General features: G+C 39.5%; 1 protein-coding gene across 3 annotated transcripts in view; it reads left to right on the plus strand.

The window, feature by feature from the left end:
* Nucleotides 1-27,911, plus strand: part of trappc9 (trafficking protein particle complex subunit 9) — a 319,159-nt gene that overhangs the window by 74,004 nt on the left and 217,244 nt on the right. For 2 of the 3 annotated variants that reach the window (XM_047383972.1, XM_047383973.1), the window contains 2 exons: nucleotides 4,404-4,567; nucleotides 25,132-25,284. In XM_047383972.1, the coding sequence (XP_047239928.1) occupies nucleotides 4,404-4,567; nucleotides 25,132-25,284 (317 nt within the window). The remainder of the gene's footprint in view (nucleotides 1-4,403; nucleotides 4,568-25,131; nucleotides 25,285-27,911) is intronic. The other variant, XM_047383974.1, reaches the window with a different exon arrangement.

Genomic DNA, 27,911 nt, shown 5'->3' on the forward strand with positions numbered 1-27,911 from the left:
GAACTCTAGAGTCAATGGAAAGTACCACTACAGCTTTTCTTACTATACAGCTTAGTTAAACACCACACCAGATTGAGCTGCTTTTTTTAACTATACATTGCTGAGAAAACACATTTGCTTCCTTATAGATGTCTTCTGTTGTTTTCCTTTATGAAGAGACAAAAGCTATCGAAACCAACCTGGCCCTAACCCTATTGATTTAGGGGGAAAAGGTGCCTTTCCCACCTTGTTTTAATTATGCCACATTGGAGGTGCTTTGAGCAATCAATCAGATTTAGATCCAGACTTTGACTACGCTACTCCAAAACGTTTATTTTGTATGTTTTGATCCATTTAAGGATGAACTTGCTGGTGTGCTTCAGATCACTGTCCTGCTTCATGACCCAAGTGGGACTGAGCTAAACGTCACAAGCTTATAGCCAACCATTCGCCTCTATGGGTTTCTGCTAGATAGCAGAATTCATGATTCTATCAATCATGGCAAGTTGCCCAGGTCCTGAAGCAGCCATGCAGCCCCAGATTTATTACATTAACACCACTATGTTTGACAGTAGGTATGATGGGTGTTTTTCTGAAATGTTCTGTAACTTTTACTCCAGATGGAATAGGACACACACCTTCCAGAAATGTCCAGTTTTGTCATGTTAGTCTACATAATACTTTCCCAAAAGGCTTGGGTATCATTAAGATGTTTTATTGACTAATGTGAGTCAGTGAGTGCAGTGATGTTGGCCTTGGAACTCACCCAGGAATGCCAGTTTTGTCCCGTCTCATTCTTATTGTTGAATCATAAACACTGATCTGAACATGTGAGGCCTGCAGTGCTATAGATGCTTTAGGGTTCTTTTATTACCTCTTGGGTGAGGTAACAAAACTGAGACTGATAGATGTCAGTTACTTTGTTTCTCATAAATTCTTAAATGTCTTAACATTGTTGTGATGCTGTTTGAGATGTTTTATCATGTCTGTTTTTTTCAAACATGCTGCTGTGTATGATGGGCAATCATCTCTACGTTAATATTTTAAACTTGGCATGGTTTTAATAAACACCCATGAATCAGTTTGCTGATCTAGATCATGAAAGCAATACCAAGCTGCTACTCTTAAGTCCTATGGAACCACCAAGGGTGTTTTTGAAGATGATTGTAAAAAATCAACAGTAAAAGTATCTGAAATGAATTTAAGACAACTACTGGTTGCACAGGAAGGACAAGCTTGGTTCTATGGTAAGCATGACTAAAACAACACAAAACAAACACATACATACCACTAAATGGGGTTGGAATGTTTTATGTATCTTCTGTTCAGATGTTACAACAATATAAGAATTAATCGAAGAATTTTCTGCAGATGGTTTTATTTTTCACGTCAACCAAATGAACAAATGGTACTTTGCCATGCGCTTTAAACACATGCTCCCATTTTAAATAATGTTATACATTTGAACTAATCAAAAATCTTGAGTTTTCTCACTCAGTCAGATGTTGTGCTCTTTCTTGCTTATGCCACCCACTGCTCTAACTGCAGTCAACTATTCTGCTGCCACATTTGACCCCTTGGTTGCTGGTAAATGTGTAGGTGTGCTACCGGGTTTAAATGAATGTACTGATGCAAAGTCTGTCTTTATGTTTAGTTTTTAAAGGGTCTGAAAAGGTCTACATTTAGTTGGAAACAATTCAACTCAGCAAGCAATGCTTTAACCTACGATCATATATTAATCTGGTTTGTGTGTGTTATTAGAAAGAGACCGAGGTTTATATAAAAAGACAGGGTCAGCATTGTAGTGTCTGGACCACAAACTAAAAAGGTAAGACATTTAAAAAAACATCACTTTTATAACAGGAAAAGGTGGGACAGAACTCATTAACCGCTTTTGTTTTGTTTAGTAGTATCAGAAATCACTGTGATTACTTTCAACAGCTAAAATAAATCTCCTGTAGTTAGCTTTCTCACAATAAAATGGGAGATGTGCCTAAAGGAATTTTGTGGCCAATTTCTGATCTTGGGGTTTTGTAAAGCATTTCATTTTATCTTTAAAAACTATGATAAAAATATATTAAACAAATATTTTAGCTTTTCTTTGGTAGGGGTCATGCATTATTTGTATTAAAAGCTGGGGTATCACTTTTTACTACTTTTTTAAATCAAAGACAAATTATTACAAAATTTACATTTAAGGCTGTTTTAGCATCTCATACTAATGATTATGTCAATATGCCTGGCTAGCATTTAAGAAAACAGCAATCTCAGTTTATTTTCCTCATTGAATGTAGATCCTTACATTAGTTCTGAAAGTTCAAAAAAGCTACCAGCATTTTCAAATCCAGCGTGTTCCTTGACACAGAGCCTTCCTGTTATCTCCTGAAGATTCGCCCGTACTGAAAGAATGAACTTCAGACGTCCTGACATGTTGGTTTGTTTTTAGTGTTGGCTTCTACCATCTCTGTCCTTCCTCTCACTTTTACATACCTCACTGATACTAAAAATAGCTCTTTGAGTCTTTCCCACTCAGTAACAGCTTCTAGAGCGAAGAGTGTTGTCAGTGCATTGTGGTAGAGCTTAGTATGGGGCATTCACTGATCGGAAAAAGAGAGGATTATAGAGTTTCCAACCAGCCAATTATCAGATCTGGACCAATAAAGCTGATCATTAGTCATTAATTGATCATTATTCGCAGGAAGCATTCCTTTGACCCTTGTCTTGATATGTTTGTTTTGGGTAGTTTGGTTTGTGATAAAATTTATGTTTAAATGTTTAAATTAAATGTTTATATAAAAAGAGCGGGGCGTGTCAGTGGCGCAGGGGTAAATTGTGCAACCCACATTCAAAGGCTTCAGTCCTCGACACAGCCGTCGTGGGTTCTACTACCTGCCCCAGCGACCTTTGCTGCATGTCTTCCACCTTTCTCTACCCCTTTCATGTTAGCTTACTGTCGAAAAAATGTGAAAAATAAAGGCCATTAATGGCGCAAAAAACAAATTGTACAAATATCTTCAAAATGTCATCTTTATGAAGAAAAGGGTTGCAGAAGAACTAATAAATTTCATTGTTTTGTTAATTTTTTAAGTGTTATTTTTGTAACTGGTATCAGAAACATCTGTGTTTTCTGTCAAATAAAACGGATTAGCAACAGGTAAATTTTCCTTTTGTATTCATTGAAATCCTCTAAGATTCCATGTTAAATGGAGTGATAACAAACTACAGAAGGGGGTCATTTACAACCAGTAGCATGCAGATCATGTTGTTGGCATTGTGTAATTCATCAAAGATACAGATCCACTATTTTAAATTTACCTGCAAGTACATCTTTTGATCTGGGCAATAGATTTGTTCTTAGTGCCAGAGGAAAGCCACTGCAGATGAACTAAAAAGAATACAAATGGAGCATGTGGTCTTTGGGGGGGGTTCACGGGGTCTATGGGGAGGCTTTCAGTTTCAACTTCAAAGCTTTTCGGGGCTCTGCAAGTGGCCTACACAAAGCTTCAGACCCACAGCTACGGTCCCTCACATTACAAACATCATAGTGTCCTGAGCCATGTTTTATTAAGCAGTTTCAGCATCAGAGCTTTGACTACTTTCAGAATTTTGCTTGTGTATTTGCTAAAAATGGTTCTTCATATGCATTTCATTACACTCTATGCTCACTTGTTTCCTATCAAATTTAACAATCAATATTACTCATAAATCCCTACCGATCAATTTCAAAATAATCAGCACCTCACTAAAAACCTTCCTGTGCTTAAACCTTTCTACAACCAAAGCGTAATATGTTTCAAACAAGCATTCAGACATTTTGAATTAGTTTCTGGACCTTACAAAAGTTATCAGCAACTGATTTTTCATTCTGAGTCTTAACAATCTTGTATGAAATTAATTTGCATTTTAAGAAGCTTAAATTATAATTATTGTTGTCAGAGAATTGGCTGTAATTGTAATATGTAGATGCTTGGACTGTGACAAAAACTATTACAGTGTCTTGCATAAGTATTCACACCCCTGAATTATTTCAGAACACAACCAAAAACGTTATTGGAATGTTATGTGAAGGACCAACAAAGAGTACCTGAAAGGGGAAGTGAGAAGAAAACAAGACATAGTTTTCAAACTTTTCAACAAAGGAAAATCTTGTTTGTTTTCATCCCCCTTAAATCTGACATCCTAAATAAAATCTAGCACAAGCCTAGCATTCAGGACTGGGAACCTCTAGTCTAGATCAAAGCATATTTTTATCTCTTGGTGTGCAAATCCAGTTGACACATACTCCAAAAGGCTTACAGCTGCAATAGAAATTGGTTCTGCAAAATGGTTCTTCTATTCAAACTCTTTAGAACTAGAAACATCGATGTTCTCCCCCTTCTGAAGGACAACCTTAGAAACGTTTGTGTTTTTCATTTAACTTACAGATCAGCTCACACATCTCAGCACATGTCCAAAGAAGAACTATCCAGCTCAGTGTCCGTCCAGCTCTTTAACGGTGAGAAGCAACAACTGACCATCACCTTGGAGAACATTGGCACCGAAGACATTGAGAGTCTGGAGCTGACTTCTAAGACTGTCAACACTAAAGGTGAGAATTTTAAGGTCTACTCTTTCCCTCATTGCTTAGTTTTAACTGTTTGGATTCCAGATGATAATCCCAGAACAACTACAAAGGTGCTTCTTTACATTAAAGCTAAAAACACAAGGCTTATGATATAGTTCACAGGCCCAAAAACAAAGCAGCTGCAGTGGGTTGCTCTGTGCTGTTTCAGCTGGGACAAACTTTGATGTTCTTCACCACACACAAAAGCTGTGCTCTGGTCTCTTGCAGTGTCTGTGGCCATGGTGTTACAAGGGGTCACCACCCTATTTTCTTTGGTTCTGGATCTGCCCTGCACCTGTGGCTTTTTAGTTTGTGTTTCATCTCTTTGCTCAGCACCTGCTCACGCCTTCCATCTCTGCAGTCTTGCTCGCTGTGACTGCTAACGTGTCTCCCATTTTGGCTCCTTCCTGCCTGTAGCAGGAGCTTTTTTTTTTAAATGATTGACATAAATGTTTTTTTTTTCTACATCGATTAGAATTTCATCACTGCGCAGATATTATTTTAAGAACAAAATGTTTGTTGTTTTGGATCATTCACAGTGCTGCTGAGAGGTTTATACACGTACAGTGTCGTATTCATTCTAGGCTTTTGTGATGCATTTAACTGTTTTGTTTTGACATGGAATGATAATGGCAACATACATGTTCAATGTGTTTTTAAAACAAGAATTAGGTTCACAACCTTGAAGGTATTGCGGATTTTCTCTAAACCAAACAAGGCTAAAATGAGATACAAAAACATAAATGTATGCATGTACATAATAATGTGTGGTTAAATGTCCCTCAGGATGCTACACTGTGGCCGATGCTTTTTGTAGCCATCAACATTGGTCCACTTGTCTTGGCAGAATGTGTTGGGCTACCAGTACCACGTTTAGCCACTTTAACAAATGTCTCTTTATATATAATTAACAGTTCTGTTAAAATATTTTTATAGTCTTCCTGCTATCAGCAGTCATTTATTATTTACATTAGGGGGAGAAGCAAAGTCCTCCAGTGGGAGTTTGAGAGAGAGGTCTCTCTAAAACAGGGTTTTACTGTTTTAAACAAAGGCTCCATGCTTTGGAGCTGATGTTTTAAATTATTTTTAGGATCTTATAAATAAAATCAGCATGGTTACCATTAGTGACCAGAAAAAAAGCATCGCCCTTACCCTAACAATTCCAAATCCTTCAAATCCATCCCTGACAGGTCAAAAGCTCAAAAGAATAAAACAGTGCAACTTTTCTGTAATACCTTCAGCCTTTCATGGTGAAGCTGCGGAAGTCAGCCCTGGATCAGTTTGCCAAAAGCAAGCGTTTCCACTGTTGGGTCCGAAGCAGGCAAGGCTGAGTGGTAACTCCTAGTGGTAACTCTCAGGCACACAACAGCGGATTTGCTGTCACTTACCATCTAATGACACCTCTGATGAAGATGGACGTCTCTGTCCAAACATGTCAGGTATGTCCTCAGTAACAAAAAAGTTGTGTCTCTAATAACAAAAGAATCTAAAGACTATATTGTATACAGACACAATGAACTTTATTAGAATAAATACTACACCCTTGATCCTAATACAGTGTTTAGGGTATTTTCATACCTGAGGTGTTTAGACTATTTAAGACAAACTCTGATTGGTTTCCCCCTTGGTGTGGATTGTTTAGATGCAGTTGCACTAGGGTGTGGATTAAAACAACCGTACTGAGAAAATGCCTTCCCGCAGCCATCCCCGCCACTGTGGGATGTGGTAGGGTAAATCAAATAATTAACAAAAGCATCTTTTTCACAAGGCATAAAGGTCATATTGACATCCTGAACACTGAAAAGCTCAAATAAAGCAACTGTCCTTTTGTTCATTTTCTCTAGCCAGTGTATTACTGTCTCCTGGTGCTATCAGCGTCATATTGCAAACAGATGCTGGCCTCTGGAGAAGTATTCAGCCACAGGCATTGTTATCCCCAGGTCCTATTGTTGTCATCACCCACCACTTTCTGTCATTTTTCAGTTCATTAATAGTTTGCTCTCTTTGCCCAACGTCCTAACCGAATACCTTGACAACTAAGCAGCTGTAACACTGATCCCTTCTCCTAATACTAAGTATTTAAATTGTATATATTGTTTATTATTGTATATGTCTACAACTTTGTAAAGTTTTCCTTTGTTCAGCCACAATTGCTCTGCATGAATCAGAAGCAGTTTCAGATTGTGGGGCCTTAGTAGTGCTGTTGAGAGTTGGCAGCTATTTATCATTAGGTCTTGGAATCAATTGATCTTCTTCTTTTTGTCAAACAACTTAATGTAACACTGCCACATTGCGGTGGTAGCAGCATATCACAGGTGGTTTGTGTCAAAAATGATATCATCACATTTTTAAATTCTTATCTTTTAATGAATTCAAGCTTTTAAAAACTGGTTCCCATCCCTTGGTTGTTGTTTTTTTATTAAGCATTTTAAAATGCTAAATCAAATCAGTGTTGAAAGTTTTTTATGTCCTTAATCTCCATATCTCCTTAATAATTCATTGTTAATCATTTTGTTATTTTCTAATGTTTTAATGTCCAAGCTCATACATAGCCCACTATTGCATCACTTGAAGTTGCCACAGCAACAACAACTGAAACTTACATTTTTAACTTGTTTCATCTTCTAAAGTGAGTGACATCCTGAAGACCATAATAATGTTATTTTATCTTAAGGTTTGGTTTATGTCACACAAGCGTCTTCTGATTCATTAAGATTCATTAAGGTTTGTCTGTTGGTATTCAGAAAATGACAACCAATGTTACAGTCTGACCCCTCTTCCAAGTAACAAGTAAAAATTCCAGGTATTTTGACTTTGACTTTCTAAGTTTCACTTTTCTTTTCCTTTGGTACAGTCAGAGTGGCAACTTCCTAACTCCTATGGTCTTATTTACCCCTTCCTGCTGGTGTTAGAAGTAATCTAACCAGAAGACTGCTGTGTTCAAAAGAGATTCTCATTTTCTTGTGGCATCCAGGACTTAATCCATATTGCATCTTATATACCTAAATCACATTTTACTTACCTACACCAAATAAACCTAACTTCTTATTTGTTATAATCAGATTCAGGTGATTTTGTTGGAATTAGGGCAAGTGTGTAATTAACCTCTTATGTTAAATTAAGGAAATTAGGCCAACATATAGATGTAATACTCTAATTTTGACACTAAAAAGTTCCAAAGTCTAAAATATCTCCAAGAAACACTCTTGACCTAGCTGGATCCATATTGCATATCATCAGGGAGTTTTTATAAATTTGTGACGGAAGGCTGAGTCACCAAAGGTGAAAAAGATTTACTGCCTGGTCTTAATTTGCTTTAAGATTCAATTAAGAGGTACTTTATAGACAAGAGAAATAGGAGAAGGTTTTCCAGGAGCAGAGGGATTAACCCCAGATGATCAGCTTTAAAAAAAAAAAAAAACAGCAAACTCAGCACCAGCAAGGTAGAGGAGAGGTTTGGTTATATTACCAGCTTATGGGAGCTATTGAAACTCTAGAGGCAACGATTTACAAAAAATGATCTCCAAAACTGGTGTTTTTGTCAGGCCTTATTAGGGATCAAATCAGTAAGATGCATTGTGAAAAGCTTTGACCTGTCAATACTCAATTTAGTCAACTTCTCTTTAAGAACTACAGCATAAGAAGATATAAGAACAGCATTCAACAGAGTTTTTCATGCCTTCGTTGCCAAGAGTAATCATTAATTATTCATATTAGGAGCAGATGCTCCATCACACCACTCTGTGATGGAGCAGTCATTTAAAACAGGGTTTTGCTAATATTTTAAAACCATCACAAAAATGTTATGGAGTTGACATTTTCTTATCTTATCGTTAGAGTTGTGTTTTTGGGCCTTTTGTCTGCAGGCAGTCGTAGATGTACAGCCAGAAAAATGTGATGATTTGTAAAATACATTTTATTGTCACTTTTATTGTTAATAAATGCTACACGATATATAATGCAATAACGTTTTAAGACCATATCGTCCATCCCTAGTTGTAAGCTTAAAAGAATAAAATTGATCAACTTATTTATATGTTCATGCTTGCTATCTGCTGAAAGTCTTGCGCTCTATGAATATATTTGGAAGGCAAAACCTGAAAGGTTTTTCATGTTCTGGAACAGAAAAGGTCAAAAGTTAGAATGTAATATTCTGAAGTCTTAAGCTGACAGCCTCTCTTGCAGCTTGAATTACCAAAGACATTAGGGCTGAAACAATTTATCGGTTTTATCGCGATTCATTGATTTTTGAAATAATCCTCAACTAAATTAGTAATTGAATAATCAATAACTGGAGTATACAGACTCAACATGCTATTTGTTGAAAGAACAACCCCTTCAGAGCAGTAATTAGGCCAAAACTGTACAAAATATTTACATTTTGCATTTAAGATGAAAAACCTGTGTCTCTAAATTCTCTATCCAGAACTCCTTAAGTGGTGTAGTTTTAGCTTCACCTGGTTCAAATTCTGTAAAAAAATCCTCCATTGAGCACCTTTTGCTATTCGATTATTAATTGACTAATCAAAAAAATAGTCGACATATTAATCAATTAGCAAAATTATCATTAGTTGCAGCCCTAATAGCATCCTGAGATGTTGTAGAAGGTTTTCCTTTTAATAGCTGCTTCTGTACTGCTTGTGATTTTATTTTAAACATCACACCGATACTGGAAATCACTGAATCTTCTGCCATCGGTAACAACTCTCACACACCGAAGAGCACTGTTGTTACTGTTGTTAGAAAAAGACCAGCTGGTCACCAGTCAGGACCAATAAAGCATACTGGTCCCCAAACCATTTCTTTGTGTATTTCAGAAGAAACATTTTTTTTGCTTTGTTCTCTTTTGTGTGATGAAGATGCTGAAAGTCTGTGAAATCAGTTTGAGCCAAAGAAAATTAAAAACAACAAAGAACAACAGGACTTCTCTTCAAAGTGTGATAGCCTTGAACTCAAACTTCTTTTGCAGATACCAGTAAAAGTAATTGCAAGATGAAGAAGCATGTTCAAAACTTATTTTATGGATTCTTTTTAACACTGTATAGCTGCTTGGGTTTAATAGTCGTGTCAAATTTGGAAAATGTGATAATAATGTTCCAGTGCGGTGCAATGTGTTAATACAGATGTTCTTAGGTATGTCAGTCTGTAGATCGTTGGTTGTGCTTGTGGATACATAATAAAGCTTGTTTTTTAGTTATAATATCAGTAATAAGTATCATCTGTAGTTCTTGTGTTGTACAGAGAAATCATAGCGACTTCTGTGCCGTGTTCTTCCTCCTATCTCCTGTAAACAGATGTTCCCATTCACACCTCTTTCTTTTCATTCCGAGCTGCGCTTACCCATCTCCAGTGAAAGAAATCCCATGCTGTGTGGAGTGTATGTGTAAACAGCATCTGTGGAGAAAGCCTGGACCAAAGGGTCAGCATATTTACCTGAATATCTTTCGTGTTCATGTAAAAAATGGTTCCTCATTAATTTCAGCTGCTCAGCTCTTAGTTTAAAATAAAATAGGCTACCATATGTGATCATTTTGCCACAGTTTTGTAAGGAGCGTCCTGATAATATTATAAATTTTTAAAGTTTTCTTAATTGGTTGTAAATGGGATGCTTAGCAAGTTTTTCTACGTGAATAGTTAATAGGAAACTTTCTCTCACATGTACTGTACCCTGGAAACTACTATGATCAGGATTTTAATACACATTTTCATTTTGCCATAAAATGGAAGATAAACCTTTATCTGCTTGTTAATGCATACATCAGGGACATCACGATAGGTAGTCTATGGGTGGCATTGAATTATTCTGCAATCCAGGGAAAATATTTAGTTATTTTACCATCTTGTTAATGATGGACATTAGAAAACTCTTATCATGCTTTATATAGAATTTTGTTTAAACATGCTTCGCTTTTGCCCATTGGTGTATTATTTCTCAATTGCCTAAAAATAAAAGTTCAGCCAAAGCACACATATTTCCTCAGGGGGAAAAAAAGCCTGGGGGTTTTATGATACAATCCAACGTGGTAATTGAATTGCAGAACAATTGATCACTTGGTCCTTTTCTTTATTTTATTTTATTTTTGTTGCTTTTGCAACTAAACCTGCCATGGATTCATTTAAAGTACCATGAGATGTTGTAAACAAACACTTTTTAATAGATGATTTATTTACAACCTCAAGGTCTTTATTTTGTAGCTTTACTGCAATTCTTTAAACTACCAGAGAGTATTTAATTTGTTTTGTTTTGCAAAGTCAGATGTCTTTTCTCTGAAAACCAATAGCATTAGGAAAACTTATTTGACCACCCACAAGTCTACACACACCATAACAAACACATTGTGGGCAGGCACAAATTGTAGAAAAATACTAAAGGAAAACCATAAACATATTATATGTGTGTTTATTTTGACCTTAACTTAAACGATGTCAGGTGTTACAACTAAAAAAATTTTAGAAAAAGAATTAAGGCATAATAACATCACATCTTTTTTTTTAACATCCATTCTGGCAGAGTAGCACTCAGAATTGATGTTTGAGAACCAAGAAGAAGCCAAATAGATGTACTTGGAGTGGAGTGGAGCATTACGGCTAACGCTATAATGCTCCACTTGAAATATATAAAAAAATCTTATATACATATACACTGCCTGGCCAAAAAAAAAAGTCACCACCAAAAAAAAAGGTCACACACACTAATCTGATTACGGCATGCTTTCGCTGTGGCATTGTTTCGATAAGCTTCTGCAATGTCTCAAGATTTATTTCCACCCTGTGTTGCATAAATGTTTCACCAAGATCTTGCATTGATGATGGTAGAGTCTGACCGCTGCGCAAAGCCTTCTCCAGCACATCCCAAAGATTCTCAATGGGGTTAAGGTCTGGACTCTGTGGTGGCCAATCCATGTGTGAGAATGATGTCTCATGCTCCTTGCTCCTCAATTCGAGCCTGATGAATCCTGGCATTGTCATGATGGAATATGCCCGGCACGGAATAATGTGGTCATTCAGTATATTCAGGTAGTCAGCTGACCTCATTGTTTGAACACACACTGTTCCTGAACCCAGACCTGACAACCTGCAGCAACCCCAGATCATAGCACTACCCCCACAGGCTTGTACAGTAGGCACTAGGCATGATGGGTTTATCACATCTCGTGTCTCTCTTCTTACCCTGATCACTCTGGAACAGGGTAAATCTGGACTCATCAGACCATATGACCTTCTTCCATTGCTCCAGAGTCCAATCTTTATGCTCACTAGCAAATTGAAGCCTTTTTTCCGGTTAGCCACACTGAGTAATGGTTTTCTTAAGGCTACACAGCTGTTCAGTCCCAATCCCTTGAGTTCCCTTTGCATTGTGCGTGTGGAAATGCTCTTACTTTCACTATTAAACGTAGCTCGGAGTTCTACGGTTGTTTTTCTTTTCAATTTGATTTCACCATACGCTTAAGTGATCGCCGATCATGATCATTTAGGATTTTTTTCCAGCCACGTTTCTTCCTCGAAGACAATGGGTCCCCACTGTCCTAACAGTTTTTAATAATCCGTTGGACAGTTCTTAACCCAATTTTGGTAGTTTCTGCAATCTCCTTAGAAGTTTTCTCTGCTTCATGCATCCCAATGATTTGACCCTTGTGAAACAGAGTGACATTCTTTCCACGACCACGGGATGTGTCTTTCGACATGGTTGTTCAAGAAATGAGAAGCAACTCATTGCACCAGTTGGGATTAAATAACTTGTTGCCAGCTGAAGCATAATCACCTAAACAGTAATTATCCATTGGGAGGCTCGTACCTATACGCTTAGTTAAATCTAGGTGGCAACTTTTTTTGGGCCAGACAATGTATATAACAACAGCAGTGTTACCGAAAAGTGCACAGTACTAATGAATTGAAGATGAATTTAGTGGTAATTGCTGCTCAATATAGAACACCTGTGTATTTGTTAACCCCTGAATCCAAACACCTGTGGGTGTAAGTGTGAGTGTGCTTGTGTATATAAGGTTTCTCCATAAAAATATGCAATAGCGAGTGTGAGGAGCCACAGACCTGCCCTCCTGGACTCAAGACAGACACAGAGGAGATCTGAGCCACAGACATCCAAACACCCCCCAGAGCATGGGAGCCCCAGGAGGACCACCTCTGGGACTACCACAACCCCCCCAGAGAAGAGCAGAGGAGAGCCCTAGGGGAACCACCCAGCAGCCACAATGCAGAATCCTCAGGGAGCAAGCCCACGGGCCCTGTCATCAGCAGATCCAGTTGTCAGCAGATCCAGCTCGAACCCCCAATGAATTCCAATCTCAATCCCATGAGTCCCCCACCCCCCATGAACCCCACCATGAATTTCCCCACAGGACTACCCCCTACCCAGGCACAGGTATTGAACATGTGCCGCCGAACCCAAACACTATGAATCCCCAAGCTTCACACACAGCCCTGCTCCAGGCACCCCCTCTGCATCCCACCTCCACCACACAGCGTGCTGCAAGGCAAGGTCCCTGCGCCATACCACCCCAGCCTCCAACCATAAGCGCAACAGAGCAGACAGCACTGAGCACTGTGCTCACAAGAGATCCCCCACACCCCCACACCAAGACAGAACTCACCCGGCAAACAGTCCCCGGCCGGTGGCACGCATCTGGGGCTGACGGCCCCTACCATGCCCTGTAACCACACAAAAACACACCACCACTGCAACAACAGCCCAGGGAGAAACACCAGCTAAGCTCTGCTCCACCATCTCCACTCAGCTGATCCAAATGGTGGTGACCACACATCCAAAAAGAGGACACAACCCCCCCACCCCACATGCTGCAACTCCTCCATGCCTACCTCGAGCTGCCGACCAGAACCCTCCCCCAACACAACAGCCAGCGGAGCAACACACTGCCAAGCCCGCCAAGCCCAACCACCTGGCCAACGGCAGCAGCCCCAGCCCGCTGGCCATGAGAAAGAAACAATAAAAAAAAAAAATTAAACAGCCGGGTACCCGCACCCGGGGCGACCAACAGCCCCAGGCCGAGCACAACACTTCAGCCGCCCCAGTGCAGGTACAAAACGCGCTCCACTGCCCCACCCACTTGACTGTGACTTCAGCCCGGAGCCAGGCCAAGGGCCAGCGTCGCAGGAGGAAACATCGGAGATGGGCCACCACATCGCCCCAAAGACGGGGCACCTCGCCAACCCCACACCTCAACCCTGGAGGTGCCCCAGCATGCCAGCCGCATACTCTCCCACGCCGCATGCCCCCGCTGCACCGAGCTGGCCGCCCTGCCCCTCCACCAAAGCAACGCCATACCCCAGCCACTGTCCAGTGGAAGAACAGGTGCAGTTAATACAGGTAATGAGTGGAGAACGGGATGGCTTCTTAAAAAAGAACTAACAGGCCTGTGAGAGCCGGAATTCTTACTGGTTGTTAGGTGAGCAAATACTTATTTCAAGCAATAAAATGCAAATTAGTTACTAAAAAATCCTACAGTGTTACTTTCTGGATTTTTGTTTTATATTCCATCACTCACAGCTGAAGAGTAGCTATGATAAAAATTAAAGACATTTACATGCTTTTCAAGTGGGAAAACCTGCAAAATCGGCGGTGTATCAAATGCTTTTTCTCCACACTGTATCTCTGCTTGGCATCTCGGCTGGCCAACTAGCTCCTCCTCTACATCTCTAATGAACACAATTTGGTGTAATTATTATGCAACCATACCTATAAACATATGACATGTATCAGCTTACAAATATAACACTAAAGCTTTTGCTAGAGATAAAATGCCAATAGCTGCATAACTTGAGATAACAGTTGTTAAAATTTGCACACTTATAGATTTGATCTGTAAGATCTGATCTGATCATCAAACATTCTTTTTAAAATATGATTAATTATAAAAGCTGAATTCAGTCCTACCAGCCATACCCAAGCCTCCTTACTGCCAGTCTGTGCAATCATGAAATCGCCTAAATGGTACCTGTCTGACAACACGAAGTAGGATAAAATTATGCTTCGATTTAAAGCAATTCAAGAACGGGCCAGAGACATTCAAGTCATTGACATCTGTCATTCAGGGAAGGTTGCAAAGCCATTTCGAAGCTTTGGGACTCAAGTGAGAACCATAATACCTGGTTCTAAATGGAAAACAATTCTATTATTCCTTGCATTGGAAGCTGAAGCTGATTTAGTGGTAACTACTTTTTCCAATTAAAGCTGACACTTAAAATAATGTTTTGGTGCCAATTTGGTCCAAAACTGCTGGTCATTTTATCAATAGCCATCAGCTCACACGTTTATTCATTTATTTATTTTCCTGTTTGGAGTTACCTCCTCCTGAATCTTCTCTTTATATTGAGTTCCAGGGTTCGTCCTATAGGAGAATCATTCCTTGCACAACTTGGATCAGTTTCATTTCAGATTAGGTTACTGATAATAATATTAATGTTCATGTTGTTAGTATATCTCAATTTATTTGGAGCTTTGCATGCAAATAGTATTTTAGTTAGTAAGTTTAATTTACATTTTGCTGTTCTCCTTCTGGGAGCAGCTGTAAACAGCTTGGCCTATTTATAAAACATATATAATTTATTTGACACATGTTCATGGAAACATCACAGCGGTTTCTCACTTATTACAAAGCAACACAAACACAGTAATTTAAAACATAGCCCATTCAGTGCCTTTTCAATTAACTTTTTTAAATTGCAAAAGCTGTCATATGTTGTGGGGTTTTTACAGGACCAATGTGCAGACAACAGTATTGATGGGACATGGTGTGTAGAATCTTTCTTTTAATTGGATAAGGTGAACTTACAGCAAAACATGGCGTGCGACAAAGGCACAGAACAGGTACACATCAGAGTAGTGAACAGGAGGAACCAGTGTAGAGCAATGACAACTAGAGAGTACCAATGCTGCGGAAGAGTGGAGAATGGACCAATAAACCAAGGGAACTAATCAGAAGGGAATGAGAAGCAGCTGGTGGACAAGGGACTGACGGCAACTGAGGGAGAGTGACTAATGAACACAGATTGGCAGGGAGCGCAAGGAGGTAACAGAAAACCTCTAACTGAATAGAAACAAGTAAACAATGAGACTACCAAATTAACATGAGCACAAAGAAAACAAAAAATACAAACTAAAACATCTAACATAGTAATCCAGGAAGAAACAAACACCTAAACACCAGAACGAATCTAATAACCTGAATGAATTGAAATAAAGCAATTGAAAGAGATACCACTGCAAAGAAGCTAATCAGTACTCAAACTCAAATCCCAAACACAGGCAGATTATGACAAAAACAACTTTGCTCAAGAATCCAGTCTCCAAACACCCATCTGGTATTATAATAAAACTTCATTGCTCATGTATTTCTAATCTACATGTATTATATGTAGTTTGGAGCAAATGTTTACATACACTCTGAACTATTCTTTTTCCACAGTGAAATGATCATTTAACAACTTCATTCATTGTTTAAGACAAGAATTGCACAAGTGTATTTATAGTTGTGACAATGATTACAAACTCGTGTCCACATATATCCAATATTAATTTTAGATAAATGTCCCTTAGCAAGTTGCAGGGAAGCTAGATGCTTTTAGTTTAGATGCTTTTAGTGGCCACCAACAAGCTTCTGGCATAATTCTGACTGGAGCTCGTATGTCAGAAATTGTTGAGCTTATTTAAAACGATGGTTCATAAGAGCTCATACAATCTTTTTATGGTTTAGGTTGTGGTCATTCTGAGGCAAGGTAAGTCAGGTTTTCTGTAAATTTGTAAATTTAAGTCACCTTTCAAGGTGTTGATTGTTTAGGAGCGATTACTTTCTCCTTCAGCAAACTGTCAGTCCATGTTGATATGGTCATTCCGCCGTGAAAAACAAACAAGCAAAAGACGGTTTGAATTAAGATTTGAAAGCCTGAAAATAATATTACATTCATGCTAATGACAAGTATAAGTAGACTTTTGACTGGTACAGTACTGTATGTGTGGCTTTTTAGTTTCTCAATGTTAGTTGTAATATCCACAAATCAACAAGTGGTTTCTATTGTTTAAATCTTCTTAATCTCTTTATAGAAGAATTCCTGCTGTTTTAAAAAATGTCTTTTTGTGTCCATATTTAACGGATGTGTTTCAGTCTCCAAATTGTTTAACCTGTTTAGATTCTTACATCCTTCCTCACTGAACAGAAAAATATACCCTTTATCTATTAACAAGATTTAGTTTACTTTAATTTGGGCTTTAGAGAGAAAAACTTTACATTCACAGCATGTTTTGCAGCTCACTATTTACAACTTATTTATCAGACAGTCTGATCATTTACAAAAGCAAGGTCCTACTGTTGTAGGCCTGTCCTACCAAAATATTCTGTCAGAACGAAGTACAACCACATGGCATAACAAGGGTGTGTCATGGTGGGCCCACTAATATTTTTTCATGCATGAGAAATTTTTAGCTTAACATATCAGTCTGATTTTTATGTTTTAGTGTTCTCAAATGCAAAACTAAATACCTTTATGTTTTTATTCAATAATTTCCTATCTTTTTTTGATAGTGTCTCTCTCAGTATGGGTACTTTAAAATTCTGGTTGATGACTCAATTTTTGCGTCTTACAGTTTGAGACAGGTTTTGCTTTATAGCTAAGTTTTGGTTTTCCTTTGGTACCACAAAAACTTGTTTGTGTCTACGTTATCTCTGTTTGGTTACATCTGTTTAGGCCTTTTATCAGACAGTTTCAGACACAGATTTTTTTCGACCAACTAAGTTATTTTCAAGCTGCTTCCATTTTCCTTCTAGATATACATGTATCAAGAAACTGTGCTTGATGTTGTCATCTTTGTGTGGAAGTACCGTTTATCTACCTTACTCTGGACCTCCTCACCTCTCCTGGTCCTCTTTCCTTATTAGAAACAACCTAGTATTAGCTTTCGACAGACACAATTTGAGTGTCTTTCATTGGTGCTGAATTCTCTTTGGATACTGACTGAATAAAAGATGAGAAGAGCCTTAACACGGAGACATCTGTTTTGAAACAAACAAATTACTCTTTCTGCCACTGTGCAGACACAGCCATCTTTTAATATATGACAGCTCCCCATTTCTGTCAAATACATGTATATACAAAAAGACTAGATGGATAACAAGAGCCTTCTTCTAATACAGTAATCTGTTGGGTGACATTTAACAGCTGTAAAAATAAAGTGAGCTGCCTTTGGTTCGCTGAACATTGAATACTTCTTTACCCTTGCAACCATGTCTCCTGTAAACACATACATTTACTTAGCTTTCCTTTCAAGTACTTTGAGATATTCAAAACAAATGTCTCATAAGGACAAAATACGGCACAGCACACAGACAGTGGAAACAGCAGATTAATACTGGCCCAGTGATTTTTGTGCCAGGGGCTGAGCGATCAGTGAGGTGTACTTTAATCTTTTCTCATTTGACTTTATCAAGATTCTTTAAGGTTTAAGGTTTTGTTAAACTGAAGTACACAGGATGCCTGATCCTGTAAGTCATTAGAAACAGACTTCATATTGACAGATGTTGTACTTACTATTGTGACTCATGATCTATTTTGAGATATTTTAAAAATCTTCTCCTAATCACTGTAGCAGTGGGCAAGAGGCAGGGTACACCCTGGACAGGTCCCCAGTCCATCACAGGGCGGAGCAAACCGAGTTTTTTCCCTTTTCACCCTCTGTCCCATAACAGAATTTAAACAAAAACCCTGTCACTGTCTTCCAACAAACAGTGCTGCTAAACTATATGCCGTCTTAAATAATTCTTCTTTTTTTTTTTTGTTGCTTTTTTTGTTGTTTGTTTTTTTTGTTTATGCATTTTGTAGATGTTTTTGTCCAAAGTGACTTACAAATAAGAATATAACAATGCAGTTAATGTCCAAGCTAACAAAGCTAACAATAAGCTGGTTTGTCATTCTGAAATGCTTCAAATCATCAAACAAACTTTCATGTCAGATAAAAATTACTTCTTTAAATAAAAACTGCAGTATTCAAATAATGTTTTCATTTATTAAAGGAAAACAACTATCCAAACCAAAGCCCCAATTTTGGGAAAGCAGATTTAAATTTCACTAGACACCCTGGTGTGGTTACTGCCAGACCAAACTAGAAATCTTTTAAGCCTATCTGACTACAGGAAGTATGGTAAAATATCTCAAAAAGCATCACATAATAATAAATTCAAGAACAGATTAGAAACAAAATCAATCAATCAATTAATCAGACTTTTCACACATTCAGGTGCAGTGTTGGGAGTAACAGTGTTACAAAATAACAGCATTAGTAACTGTGTTACTTTTTCTGTAAAGTAGTAATCTAATTACTTTTCTCATTTCGGTAACGCCGTGATGATGTTTACAATGTAACGCAACACGTTACTACAAGTCAATAAGCGGGGTTTAATAGGAGCAGAGTATGCTGCTGCTGCAGCTTCAGTGAGTGTTGACAAATAGGGTCGGCTAAGACCAGTGAGAACATTTTGAGAACCTTAAAATTAATTAATAAATGGACTGGTAGCCAATGCAAAGACTTTTTCACCTTCTGGTCTTCATCAGTATTGTTGCAGCTGAATGGTGAAGTAGCTGTAATGGAGTTATAGTTCTTGTAGGAAGACCATAGAGCAGAGCATTACAATCATTTATTCTACAAGTTATGCAGATGAAGGTTGCTCTGCTTTGGACCAAAAGAGAAACGTTCACACTCTGGCAATGTTCTTTAGCTGATAAAATGCATTATTGTAGCATTTTTTATGTGTTTTGTGAAACCTAAGTTTAAATGAAATATGATGAAACCAAAAGGTTTGTTCTGATCCATATTACATCTTAGCTCATTTAAACTCTATGGTAGTGCAGTTTAAAGCTATGATTGGATCTAAAACCAGACTTTTTATTATTCTGGAACACAGTTAGAGTTTAAATGAGAGTTTAGTTGATCCAAAGCAAGCTTTTCCTAAAACATTACTGAAAAACAGCAGATTAGAATTTGGTCTAAAATAATTAAACATGGCGGCATCAAGGCTACTTCTCTCCAGACGGAGCTTGACAACGGCCATAGGTAAAACATCCATCTGAAGACAATAGTTTAAAATACAGGTCCTTCTCAAATTATTAGCATATTGTGATAAAGTTTATTATTTTCCATAATGTAATGATGAAAATTTAACATTCATATATTTTAGATTCATTGCACACTAGCTGAAATATTTCAGGTCTTTTATTGTCTTAATACGGATGATTGTGGCATACAGCTCATGAAAACCCAAAATTCCTATCTCACAAAATTAGCATATTTCATCCGACCAATAAAAGAAAAGTGTTTTTAATACAAAAAACATCAACCTTCAAATAATCATGTACAGTTATGCACTCAATACTTGGTCGGGAATCCTTTTGCAGAAATGACTGCTTCAATGCGGCGTGGCATGGAGGCAATCAGCCTGTGGCACTGCTGAGGTCTTATGGAGGCCCAGGATGCTTCGATAGCGGCCTTTAGCTCATCCAGAGTGTTGGGTCTTGAGTCTCTCAAGTCTCTCAGTCTCTCTTCACAATATCCCACAGATTCTCTATGGGGTTCAGGTCAGGAGAGTTGGCAGGCCAATTGATCACAGTGATACCATGGTCAGTAAACCATTTACCAGTGGTTTTGGCACTGTGAGCAGGTGCCTGGTCGAGCTGAAAAATGAAATCTTCATCTCCATAAAGCTTTTCAGCAGATGGAAGCATGAAGTGCTCCAAAATCTCCTGATAGCTAGCTACATTGACCCTGCCCTTGATAAAACACAGTGGACCAACACCAGCAGCTGACACGGCACCCCAGACCATCACTGACTGTGGGTACTTGACATTGGACTTCTGGCATTTCCTTCTCCCCAGTCTTCCTCCAGACTCTGGCACCTTGATTTCCGAACGACATGCAGAATTTGCTTTCATCCGATAAAAGTACCACTGAGCAACAGTCCAGTGCTGCTTCTCTGTAGCCCAGGTCAGGCGCTTCTGCCGCTGTTTCTGGTTCAAAAGTGGCTTGACCTGTAGCCCATTTCCTGCACACGCCTGTGCACGGTGGCTCTGGATGTTTCCACTCCAGACTCAGTCCACTGCTTCCGCAGGTCCCCCATGGTCTGGAATCGGCCCTTCTCCACAATCTTCCTCAGGGTCCGGTCACCTCTTCTCGTTGTGCAGCATTTTCTGCCACACTTTTTCCTTCCCACAGACTTCCCACTGAGGTGCCTTGATACAGCACTCTGGGAACAGCCTATTCGTTCAGAAATGTCTTTCTGTGTCTTACCCTCTTGCTTGAGGGTGTCAATAGTGGCCTTTTGGACAGCAGTCAGGTCGGCAGTCTTACCCATGATTGGGGTTTTGAGTGATGAACCAGGCTGTGAGTTTTAAAGGCCTCAGGAATCTTTTGCATGTGTTTAGAGTTAACTCGTTAATTCAGATGATTAGGTTCATAGCTCGTTTAGAGACCCTTTTAATGATATGCTAATTTTGTGAGATAGGAATTTTGGGTTTTCATGAGCTGTATGCCAAAATCATCCGTATTAAGACAATAAAAGACCTGAAATATTTCAGTTAGTGTGCAATGAATCTAAAATATATGAATGTTAAATTTTCATTGTGACATTATGGAAAATAATGAACTTTATCACAATATGCTAATATTTTGAGAAGGACCTGTATTACAAACATCATTTTGAGAAGAGCTAAACACAATACACGTTCTCAAGGATGTGAGTATTGCACTAAAAGACAGCTTTACTGTTTTATTTGAGAAATAGTTCTGCTTGGCATTTTAGCATCAATCAGGACAAAAGTCTCCAAAAAATATTGTTTAGTGTTTCCTCATTAAACAACAGTGGCCCTGAGGTAATAATATTTAATGTTGGCACTGACATAAACCAGACAAAATTACTCCAAGAGTGCAGTGATGACCACTCAGGAGGTTACAAAAGAGCTGAGGACCACTTCTAAAGCACTGCATATCATACTTGTTAAGGTTCATGATTTAGCAATGAGAAAGAGACCAGGAAAAGTGGCATCTTTTGGAGAGTTTCCAAGGTGAAAAGCACTGATGTTCAACATGAACACAATGTTCTTTATTCTTGCTCTTGTGGATTAATCATCTTCTCAAGGGCTCTGCTCAAATATGAGCTAAGCACTAACTCAAACAAATGTTCGGTGACCAGTGATTGGAACCATGGCAAATTAGTTACATAATTTTTTGTTTGGCAAAACACATTCTTAGGTTAAGTATTGAAAAAATAATGTTCATTGTAATGAGGAACGTAATAAAATTATGAGACATGGACTCTGGTTGTGCTAATCAAACCAGTCGTGAACCATTCCTGTGGTAGGGCCCTTAATGCACTCTGCCACAAGCCTCCTTCTTCCATGGATCTTTGGTCCAGTTCTATGTTCATGCATTTGGCAGATGCTTTTCTCCAGAGGAACTTGCAAGGATATAACAATGTAGTTCTAAAGTTCACATATCCATTGTCGATGCCTTCGAGGTCAACATGGGTACACTGTTTGGTCTGTGGCTATGCGGTCCCATGCGCAACACACTGTGTTGCACTGTGTGTTCTGATACCTGTATATCAGAACCAACATTGAGGTCTTCAGCCATGTGACTGGAGTTTCTTGTCTGTTGGATCCAATCACATGGCACAGCTTGTCTACCTCTGACAATAGCCTTGGATGCCCAGGACCTGTTGCCAGTTAACCATTGTGCCTTCCTTGGACCACTTTTAATGGATGCTGATCTCGGCAGAGCAACAATATTGAAGGTGCTCTGACCCTGTCGTCTTGCTCTTACAATTTGGTTCTTGTTAAACCCCCTTAAATCTCCACTCTGCCCATTTTTCCTGCTTCACTTCACGTCAAGTTTGAGGGAAAATATACAATTGTTGCCTAATATATCCCACCTACTAAGAGATGCCATAATGAAGAGACAATTTGTTTTTTTCTTCTTCCACCGGTTGTCATAGTTTTATGTCTGATGTATACCCTATGAACTGATTTCAGAAACATGCCTGCTAAACAGTCAATTTTTTCATTTTGCCCAACAGCCCAAATTACTTTTGACTATGATAACAATGGGAGCAGATGGTGATTTGGTTTGCTTTCATAAAGATTTATATGACTTTATGTCTACAGTTGAAAATATCCATTATCCTTGTGTTCTTTGATTAGTTTCAGTTTTAGCTTTACAGTGTACCAGATCTGAAAGCATTCTTAATTTCTCTTGGCAATCCTTAAAATCAGGCATAAAGAATGTCTGTCATCAGTCATTTCGGTTGCTTTAAATTGTGGTGCATAGTTAATTGTTGTGATAAAAGTAATGTCACCCACTATCCAGGCTTTTTGGTTGTTAAGTTCCTAAGAGTGAATGGCCATTTCTGTCACTGAGGTGTATTGTAAATCATCCCCCATGTGACTTTCTGGCTGTTCTGCCTCTCACTTTTTCACTTTTAATTCGATCCAAGAGCTCTGACTTTATGAATAATTAAGACAGAGTGTTATTTACTGAATGTTTATGTAATGGTGCCGACATTCACATCCTCTTAGAGGATTTAATGGACTTTGGCGATGAATCAAGCTGGGACTCGTAAACTGTTGTTTTGCAGAGAACTTGTGATCTCCTGCTCTGCTGTGCTTATGTGTAAAATGCGACTGCTCGCCTGCAGCATCTCTTCCATCAGGAGTGGCTCACCTGCACAGGCAGAACACATGCTTTATTCAGGTGATGTTTCATTCATTTGCTGCTCCTGGCTGAAGTGGTTGCAGCTGAGTCGTTTGTCTCCGTTAGAAGGGCTGGGAGGCATAAATTAAAGGTTCAAGTTTGGTAACGGGCCTAGAAAACGTCACACGTGACACAGGCATGCTTTGTAGTGTTCAACAGGCAGCACGTGCAATTGAGATCACCCCTCCCCCATTTATACACTGCTCAAAAAAATAAAGGGAACACTCAAATAACACATCCTAAATCTGAATGAATGAAATATTCTCATTGAATACTTTGTTCTGTACAAAGTTGAATGTGCTGACAACAAAATCAAACAAAAAATCATCAATGGAAATCAAATTTATTAACCAATGGAGGCCTGGATTTGGAGTCACACACAAAATTAAAGTGGAAAAACACACTACAGGCTGGTCCAACTTTGATGTAATGTCCTTAAAACAGTCAAATGAGGCTCAGTATTGTGTGTGGCCTCCATGTGCCTGTATGACCTCCCTACAATGCCTGGGCATGCTCCTGATGAGACGTCGGATGGTCTCCTGAGGGATCTCCTTCTAGACCTGGACTAAAGCATCCGCCAACTCCTGGACAGTCTGTGGAGCAATGTGACGTTGGCGGGTGGAGCGAGACATGATGTCCCAGATGTGCTCAATCGGATTCAGGTCTGGGGAACGGGCGGGCCAGTCCATAGCTTCAATGTCTTCATCTTGCAGGAACTGCTGACACACTCCAGCCACATGAGGTCTAGCATTATCCTGCATTAGGAGGAACCCAGGGCCAACCGCACCAGCATAAGGGGTCTGAGGATCTCATCTCGGTACCTAATGGTAGTCAGGCTACCTCTGGCGAGCACATGGAGGGCTGTGCGGTCCTCCAAAGAAATGCCACCCCACACCATTACTGACCCACTGCCAAACCGGTCATGCTGAAGGATGTTGCAGGCAGCAGATCGCTCTCCACGGTGTCTCCAGACTCTGTCACGTCTGTCACATGTGCTCAGTGTGAACCTGCTTTCATCTGGGAAGACCATAGGGTGCCAGTGGCGTGTTTGCCAATCCTGGTGTTCTCTGGCAAATGCCAAGCATCCTGCACGGTGTTGGGCTGTGAGCACAACCCCCATTTGTGGACGTCGGGCCCTCATAACATCCTCATGGAGTCGGTTTCTAAATGTTTGTGCAGACACACGCACATTTGTGGCATGATCTGGCAGTGCTCCTCCTGTTCCTCCTTGCACAAAGGCGGAGATAGCGGTCCAGCTTCTGGGTTGTTGCCCTCCTACGGCCTCCTCCACGTCTCCTGGTGTACTGGCCTGTCTCCTGGTAGCGCCTCCAGGCTCTGGACACTATGCTGACAGACACAGCAAACCTTCTTGCCACAGCTCGCATTGATGTGCCATCCAGGATGAGCTGCACTACCTGAGCCACTTGTGTGGGTTGTAGAGTCCGTCTCATGCTACCACGAGTGTGAAAGCACTGCCAACATTCAAAAGTGACCAATACATCAGCCAGAAAGCATAGGTACTGAGAAGTGGTCTGTGGTCCCCACCTGCAGAACCACTCCTTTATTGAGTGTGTCTTGCTAATCGCCAAAGATTTCCCCCTGTTGTCTGTTCCATTTGCACAACAGCTGTGGAATTGATTGTCAATCAGTGTTTCTTCCTAAGTGGACAGTTTGATTTCACAGAAGTTTGATTTACTTAGAGTTATATTGTGCTGTTTAAGTGTTCCCTTTATTTTTTTGAGCATTGTATTTATATACATGTTTTTCTCTTTCTTTGATGATGCAGACAAAGTGTTTGGCAAATTCCTCAGCTGGGATCTAGAGGAAGCATTACATCACCTTCCACTTAAGCCTGGCCAGACTGTGACTCTGACCATAAGCATCAAAGTCAAGCTAGACTTCTCTTGTCAGGAGAACCTGCTGCAGGACCTCAATGATGGTGAGTGGACACTTTTATTATGTCTGAATCAAAACAGTTTAAATGAGTGTCTTGCAAAACTGTTCTTACGCCTTTAAAGGGAACATATTCTTTTAGGTCCTTTCTTTTCCACTTAAGTCATTCAGTTGTGGTCTATATAAAGTATAACTGCAATGCTTTGGTCTGAACTCCTTGTTATTGTAGCTTCACAGGCCCCTCTTTTACCCCTGTTCTGAGGTGCGTCTGAAAGCAACTCATTTTGTTTCCATTTCTTTAAACGCTATTGAGACACCCCCCCCCCCCCCCCCTTAAGTTTTCTACCTTTTTTTCACATTACAATCACAAAGTTTATTATGATTTAATGTGATACCCTGACACAAAATGTCACGTGATGATACATGGTTTTTGCTTATAAAAACAAACTGAAACGTGTGGCATGTATTTGTATTCAGCAAATGAGTCAATACTTGCTTTTTTTTTTGGTTTGCTCTGATCATCTACACACTGAAATTTCCTTGAAATTTGCATAATTTCCGGAAGACCTGAGAGGTGTGGGTGGTTGATACACTGACAACAAGTCTGTAATGTATTTTGGTGATAAGCCATTCAGTGATTTATAGACTAACAGAAGTATTTTAAAGTCTATTCTCTGAGCTACAGGGAGCCAGTGTAAGGACTTTAGAACCGGGGTGATGTGCTCCACTTTCTTAGTTCTAGTGAGGACGTGGGCAGCAGCGTTCTGGGTCAACTGCAGCTGTCTGATCGACTTTTTAGGCATACCTGTGAAGACACCGTTGCCGTAATCAATTCTACTAAAGATGAACGCATGAATTAGTTTTTCAAGGTCCTGCTGAGACATTAGAATTTGACATGTTCTTTAGGTGATAGAAGGCCGACCTAGTTACTGTCTTTATGTGCCTCTGAAGGTTCAGGTCTGAGTCCATCACTACACCCAGATTTTGATCCTGACTGGTGGTTTCTAACTGTATTAACTGAACTTCTAAATGGAGGCATCCCCACATTATGATGCTGCCCACACCACTCAGCAGTAGCTTTGTTCTTGTCACTCTTCTGTGAAGTCCAAATTTGTGGAGTTAATACTAAAAGTTTTCTTTAAGACAGTTTCTTTCAGCTAAGTTGGTTTACAGGTCCTTCTCAAAATATTAGCATATTGTGATAAAGTTCATTATTTTCCATAATGTAATGATGAAAATTTAACATTCATATATTTTAGATTCATTGCACACTAACTGAAATATTTCAGGTCTTTTATTGTCTTAATACGGATGATTGTGGCATACAGCTCATGAAAACCCAAAATTCCTATCTCACAAAATTAGCATATTTCATCCGACCAATAAAAGAAAAGTGTTTTTAATACAAAAAACGTCAAACTTCAAATAATCATGTACAGTTATGCACTCAATACTTGGTCGGGAATCCTTTGGCAGAAATGACTGCTTCAATGCGGCGTGGCATGGAGGCAATCAGCCTGTGGCACTGCTGAGGTCTTATGGAGGCCCAGGATGCTTCGATAGCGGCCTTTAGCTCATCCAGAGTGTTGGGTCTTGAGTCTCTCAACGTTCTCTTCACAATATCCCACAGATTTTCTATGGGGTTCAGGTCAGGAGAGTTGGCAGGCCAATTGAGCACAGTGATACCATGGTCAGTAAACCATTTACCAGTGGTTTTGACACTGTGAGCAGGTGCCAGGTCGTGCTGAAAAATGAAATCTTCATCTCATAAAACTTTTCAGCAGATGGAAGCATGAAGTGCTCCAAAATCTCCTGATAGCTAGCTGCATTGACCCTGCCCTTGATAAAACACAGTGGACCAACACCAGCAGTTGACACGGCACCCCAGACCATCACTGACTGTGGGTACTTGACACTGGATTTCTGGCATTTTGGCATTTCCTTCTCCCCAGTCTTCCTTCAGACTCTGTCACCTTGATTTCCGAATGACATGCAGAATTTGTTTTCATCCGAAAAAAGTACTTTGGACCACTGAGCAACAGTCCACAGTACACTTTTTCCTTCCCACAGATTTCCCACTGAGGTGCCTTGATCCAGCACTCTGGGAACAGCCTATTCGTTCAGAAATGTCTTTCTGTGTCTTACCCTCTTGCTTGAGGGTGTCAATAGTGGCCTTCTGGACAGCAGTCAGGTCGGCAGTCTTACCCATGATTGGGGTTTTGAGTGATGAACCAGGCTGGGAGTTTTAAAGGCCTCAGGAATCTTTTGCAGGTGTTCAGAGTTAATTCGTTGATTCAGATGATTAGGTTCATAGCTCGTTTAGAGACCCTTTTAATGATATGCTAATTTTGTGAGATAGGAATTTTGGGTTTTCATGAGCTGTATGCCAAAATCATCCGTATTAAGACAATAAAAGACCTGAAATATTTCAGTTAGTGTGCAATGAATCTAAAATATATGAATGTTAAATTTTCATCATTACATTATGGAAAATATTGAGCTTTCTCACAATATGCTAATATTTTGAGAAGGACCTGTATCTGTGCAGCTCCTCCAGAGTTGTCTTCAGCCGCTTGACTGCTTCTCTAAATTAATGCTCTTATTGACCGGCCTGTCTGTTTGGATGGTTGTTCACAGCCTGGGGGAGTGTTTTATAATCAAACCCTGCTTTAA

The sequence above is a fragment of the Girardinichthys multiradiatus genome, chromosome 13, assembly GCF_021462225.1.
Source record: "Girardinichthys multiradiatus isolate DD_20200921_A chromosome 13, DD_fGirMul_XY1, whole genome shotgun sequence".
NCBI lineage: Eukaryota > Metazoa > Chordata > Actinopteri > Cyprinodontiformes > Goodeidae > Girardinichthys > Girardinichthys multiradiatus.